Raw genomic sequence first — 6,000 nt, 5'->3', positions numbered from 1 at the left:
TCCACAGGAACGGGCTTCGCAGCCGCCCCTGCAGCACCACTCGGCAAAGCTGCTTCTGGTTTTGGTGCAAACACTACTGGTGGATTTGGTGCAAACACTACTGGTGGATTTGGTACTAACACTACTGGAACTACTGGTGGATTTGGTGCTAACACTACTGGAACTACTGGTGGATTTGGTACTAACACTACTGGTACTACTGGTGGATTTGGTACTAACACTACTGGAACTACTGGTGGATTTGGTGCAAACACTACTGGAACTACTGGTGGATTTGGTGCAAACACTACTGGAACTACTGGTGGGTTTGGTGCTAACACTACTGGAACTACTGGTGGGTTTGGTGCTAACACTACTGGAACCATTGGTGGGTTTGGTGGAACGTCCACTGGTGGATTTGGTGGGCTCGGTACTACTTCGGCAATCGGAGGACAGACGCAGGTGCCGCCTTATAAGGGTATTAAGGGACCAGGATTCTCTACTGATTGGGCACGAAGTGTGAACTTCTCTACGCTTCGTGATGATGTGTTGTTTGAAGACTTGCCCCTGCCATTACAGCAGCACCTTCTGGAACTACACAGTTTTATTCAGGCAGAACAAGACGCCAAACGTTTCCTGGAAAGTTTCTTGACGGATTCTTTGGGATCAAGTGGTGGTGATGGCTCGACCAGCTACAGAGAACTTCTAAAAAAAATCGCTAAACTCACAGTTGGGGAAAACGCCGTGGACGCCATTCGTGTGGACTGCTTTGAACGAGAAGTTTCTGCCCAGCACCTCGGTCAACTTCTGGAGAAGTGTGAAGAAGAAGTTACCCAATACTCAAAAAATGTTTGGGAACCACTATCAGACCAAGACTTTACACAACGGCGCCTTGGGAATCGATCAGAACCACCATCTGAACCATTTCAGCGTTGCCTCCGCGATATTCAAGTTCGTATGGAGGATATTTCAGCAGCAGTGAGAGAACTGGAACTTGCGGTGTTGCCTGACGGACAACGACAGAGGCGTGTAACAAATACCGACGGTAACACAGCTAATACTATCAATACAGAGTCTTCTCCCTCGGCTGCATTGTTTTCACGGTACTCTGTTGGCCCAGAGACACTTGAAGTTTCTTCTGATTTAAGGTGTGCGGTGTCTTCCCACCCAATTCTCCAAATGAACACAACTCTTAGTAATGAGTTAACAACACTTTTAAATTTGGCTGCGTGGACGTCTCGGCTGCATACGAGAGCTGATGCTGCTCGTGATCTATTTGCTCATTTATATGGAGCATCAGAAGCTGAGGTTCTGCTGGCGCAGAAACATCAGCAGTCTCCCACTGGACCGAAGAGACCATTTTCATTGCACACAAAGACGTCTCCATCACCCTTTTCAGATGTTGAATACAAAACAATTGGGGATATTCATAGACGTTCCATTGGCCTGGACCCCTTAGGAGCCCTTGGAAATGGAGACCGTAAGATGCAATATGATGTGTTGCTTGAACGTCAACATCAAGGATCAGCACCAAAGACTGTTTCTACAACTAACGTTGGATTTGGCGACCCTAAAACGTCTTCGGGGATAACTGCTCCTGGGTCTGCACCTGTACCTGCACCTGCACCTGCTCCTTCCGCTGCTGTTGCTGGTACTGGTGGTCTTCTTAATGCTGGTGCTACTGCTACTGCTACTGCTGGTACTGGTGCTACTGCTACTGCTACTGCTACTGCGGCACCAGCTGCTTCCATGGGTTTTGGCTTACCTGCGTCATCCACAGCTGGAGTCGGTAGTGGGACTACATTTGGTGGTTTATCCAACGCAACTGGTTCTGGCTTCTCTTCAAATAAAAAAGGTCGTAGTTAACGACCCGTAGCGGATAGAAAACAAAGAAAAAGGCAGAGATATCTATTTCTCATTCTTTCTCGCTCTTTCTTTATTATATATAAGAAAAAAAAAGGAAAGCATACTATAATTGATATATGTTGCAGGAAGTATATATATCTTTATCTATATGTGTGCGTATGTTTCTGTGTGTGCGTGTGTGTGAGAGAGAGAGTGATATTCACTTTATTATCCTTTTTTGTTCATTCCCTTTTTTCTTTTTGTTTTGTTTTTGGTGTTTATTTTTTTTTTCCCGCTTTCTTCTTTTTTAAATTTAATATTTATTATTTTTTTTTTAATTTATTCCTCTCTTGGCAGCCGCTTGCATAAGCGGAAGAGCGATGGTGCGCCGAACCTTTTATCAAAATCGAATCTGGCGTCAAAGGAGCAGCAGTTTAATTGTGAAGAGTCTTAACCGCTTTGAAAATGACCTCCCAGTTGTTTTTGGATCATCCTCATCATCTTCACCAGAGTCTCATGCGGGGACATACAAAACAACAACTCGTTCCGCGTATTCCGTGCTTCGAAGTCGTAACACCCCACCAGATGTATGTGCACAGAATCTTATTTCTTCTTCTGATGCCTCAGTTCCAATAAGCATGATGCGATGCTGCTGCACCGCCTTGATATATCGTTCCTCCGAACAGTTAATGCCATTCTCAGCAGAGAAGGATCGTGAACGGGATGACTTTGTTTTCTCGCTTAAACTTGCCTCTGTGGAGCAGCCACTGCGGGACTTGGTGGGTGAGGAACGGTACGTGGCGCTCGTTGGGTCTGCACTCTCGCAGGCACAGCAGGTTGGACTCTGTCAAGAGCTTCCACAACTGGATGAGGGTTCGTGGGTGGCGCGACTGTTGTTAACACCTGAAGAAGATAACCGCGTGAAGTGGTTGCGTGAAGATGGAGTGCTTTCGTCTACGACTTTTGCTCGTGTGCCTTCTTTCAAGGCAATGTATGTGGCCTACCACGTTAGTGGTGAATTACCCCTTGATGTACGGCAATTTGAGAATATTGAAGAACGTATGAGGGAAAATAAAGTAGAATGGGATATGTGCGACGCCGCTGTGGCGTGTACATTTGCTATGAAAAGTGAAAACTTCCGACCGTATTTTTGTCATATTGTACAAAATAAATTATTACGTGATGGAAATGAAGAATCTGCAAATACAGAGATTTCCAAAGAACCTGAAGTGGGATTCCGGCATGTACTTGGAGCTATACTTCTCCTGCAATGTTTTAGAGAGTTACATTCTGAAGCACAGGAAGCAGGTGGACATTTAATAAACCCTCCAACTTATTTATTTGCAGTAGCTACTCAACTTTTTTCTTTAGTAGCATCATTACCGCCAACTGATCTCTCTTATATTCTAGAGATTCTATCTAAAAGTTGTCGTACAAGTGCTCTTTCATTGGCCAATATATGTATAGTTCCTTCAGAGAGTCCATTGTTACCGACATTTACATTGTGGTTATTGAAGGAGGCACCTTATACTGTTACTTGTCATCATCATTTTCGCCGTATGATATTACGGAGTCAGACAGAAGCATTATCGTTATTGGAGAAAAGTAGTCTTCTTTCAAACAAATCTATTGACCTTCAGGTAGTGGATACTGTGCTCTTGCCTCTCCTTGATGGATGTGGACATGAGGAATTCTTTTACCGTGTTATTCGTGAGGTGCTTACTGGAATGGAGGAGCGACTGCGTCGTGATCCACAATCTTTCACACAGAACGACATTCGCTACATTGCATTACTCGGCGCACGTTTGTTTGATATGCAACCACAAGACCGTCTACACACACATAATCATCATCATGCCAGTGGAAGTGCTTTTGATGCGACAGCACGTGAGCAAATGGAGGAATTGCGGGTGATGGATGGAAGTCCATGGGCGTTAGTGGCACTCTCGTATAATTATCTAAAGGAGATTGTCATGACGATTGTTAGAGACCACAGACAATTAAGGAAACAAGTGGAGGCACAGATGCGAAATATTGTAGAGGCCGTCACTGCAGATACACCAAGTAGTAATACTGGTAATCTGCAATCAACAACAACAACAACAGGAACTGTAGGAGTGAAGTCTTCATGCGGAGATGAAAAGGGAGGTTCCACACATTATTCACAGAATTTTAGTCCTGATGCGGAGACTCACATGAATTCTCCATCTGCTGTCGCTTCGACCAGAGAGAGCAATTCTAATACCTGCAACAACGACAATAGTAATAAAAACAGTGATAATAGTAGTAAAAATAAAATTAACAGCATGGGGAATAGTTGTGAAATGGATTCAACACCGCTGCGCTCACCAGCACCTCCTTCATTACGTCAACGTTTTGTTGCATTTGTGGAGGAGTTGGTAAAGGCTCTTGTGGATGAAACTGGAGCTAATCGACAGAATTGTTTCGTTGTCAGTAATGAACTCTTTGCATTTGTGAATCAACATGTACCTGTACCTAATATTCATGATGAATACCGTCGAAAGATATTTCTTCTGGTAAACGTTGCTCCTGATAAGAGTTCTGTAAAGAGTAATAACAACGGAAATACTACCAATAGTATGAGTCACATCGATAGTAACAATACAAAAGAGACAGAAGATGAAATCCCAGCGGAGCTTCGTCTTTTAGTTACATCTCTACCATTGACTCTTTCACCATGGGCAAGTGTTATGATTCTACGTGAGGTGTTAAGTGAGTCAGCAGGTAATAATCCTAGATATACTTATGTTCTTAATGCAGCAATTGATTTACAACTTCCTATTTCTACTACACGATCAAGAATAGCGACAACGCTTAATATGTGGCGATTTCTAAGTTCACAAGCTGAGAAACTTACAGTTAGTGAAAGACTAAATATGAAGCAACGTTGTGTTCTTAATTTACCTCTTTCATATATTATGTCTTCATATTGGTCTCTCTTAACATGGATGGCACTACTGACAATTGTTGGATTGAATGTTGTTGGTTTAGATTTTGAATCTCAGTACGTTGCCACCCGTCTTTTTCAGGAGTTTGCCCCATCTGATGATGTTTTACCACCTGTAAAGGATGAATGGAATATAGAGGGGGCGAAGGAAGTGGTATCTATCTATCTAGAAGACCCTGATTTAAGTATTATAGATGGTGAACCACATCATCATAATATGAAAAAGAAACATTCTCGAACTTCTTCAGAAGTATTACTTTCATCTGCTTCATATATATTTCTTGGAACTGATGATCAACGTCGTCCTATGACTCTCATTCAAATAAGTAGTGAGGCGAGTCTAACACCTGTGGAACGGGTAGCGGAAGAGTCTCTCTGTGCTTCAGCCGTACTTCGGGAGTTATCACGAGAATTGCCATTTCCATTTTATCTCCCAATTGAGCAGCCACTTTCTGTAGAACTTATCGTTTCCCGAGTTGCGGAACGAATTAGACGTATTTCGTTTAATAATGCCTGGTTTGTTAGCCGTATGATTTTTAGAACATTCCCATTGGGTAGATATCACACAGAATATGGATTAGTTTCTCACACGTGTACACAGGCTAATTTAATACGTCGCCGCATGACCTTTCTGCTTTACGTCCACCAAAGTGTACCATTAACTCCACAGTTACTCTCCCGTCTTCATGAGAGTGTACTTGCACAGCATGGGAATCTTGTGATTGTGGCACATGAGGACAGTCTGGTGAGAGGAGGAACAACAGCGGAGGCGGTGCAGTCTCTCACCAAAGATGGTGTTTTTCGAAATATTCCATACAACAAGAGATGGGCAAAAACGGGAGAAATAAGATCACAAGATGATAGCACATTAGGACCACGATGGCCCAAGACAATAGAGAGACTTTATGGTGAAGCGTTAGGGTTGTGGGGTGGATGCACTAGAGAAATTGTAGCGGGAACTCATGCGCTTACTCGAAAACTAAAGCGATGCTGTCCTTTTTAAGGAACAGTATGGGTTGAAGCAACCCTTTGTGTTCTTTTTTGTTTGGTTATAATATGTCCTTTATTCTTTCTTTTACTTTTTTTTTTTTTTCTTTTTATGGAGCTATAGTGTGAAAGACTGCGATTTTGTGTGTGTGTGTGTGTGTGTGTGTATGCGTGGAGAGAGAGAGAGCGAGAGAGAGAGAGATTTGATACAGATGAAAGAT

General features: G+C 43.0%; 2 protein-coding genes across 2 annotated transcripts; both read left to right on the top strand.

The window, feature by feature from the left end:
- On the top strand, positions 1–1,845 carry TM35_000091880 (putative nucleoporin (NUP54/57); the record flags this gene model as incomplete). The annotated part of the gene is made up of 1 exon (XM_029024427.1): positions 1–1,845. A coding segment is annotated over one exon (1,845 nt), but the record flags the coding sequence as incomplete, so codon positions are not given.
- A 359-nt stretch (positions 1,846–2,204) lies between these two features.
- TM35_000091870 (putative dolicholphosphate-mannose synthase) lies at positions 2,205–5,795 on the top strand (the record flags this gene model as incomplete). The annotated part of the gene is made up of 1 exon (XM_029024426.1): positions 2,205–5,795. One exon carries the CDS (start codon positions 2,205–2,207, stop codon positions 5,793–5,795), a length of 3,591 nt encoding a protein of 1,196 aa, XP_028884203.1.
- Between the last annotated feature and the right edge of the window lie 205 nt (positions 5,796–6,000).

Source organism: Trypanosoma theileri (genome assembly GCF_002087225.1).
Source record: "Trypanosoma theileri isolate Edinburgh chromosome Unknown TM35_Tth_9_V1, whole genome shotgun sequence".
Taxonomy (NCBI): domain Eukaryota; phylum Euglenozoa; class Kinetoplastea; order Trypanosomatida; family Trypanosomatidae; genus Trypanosoma; species Trypanosoma theileri.
The sequence above is the reverse complement of the archived record's forward strand: the minus strand, read 5'-3'. Positions and strand labels throughout refer to the sequence as shown.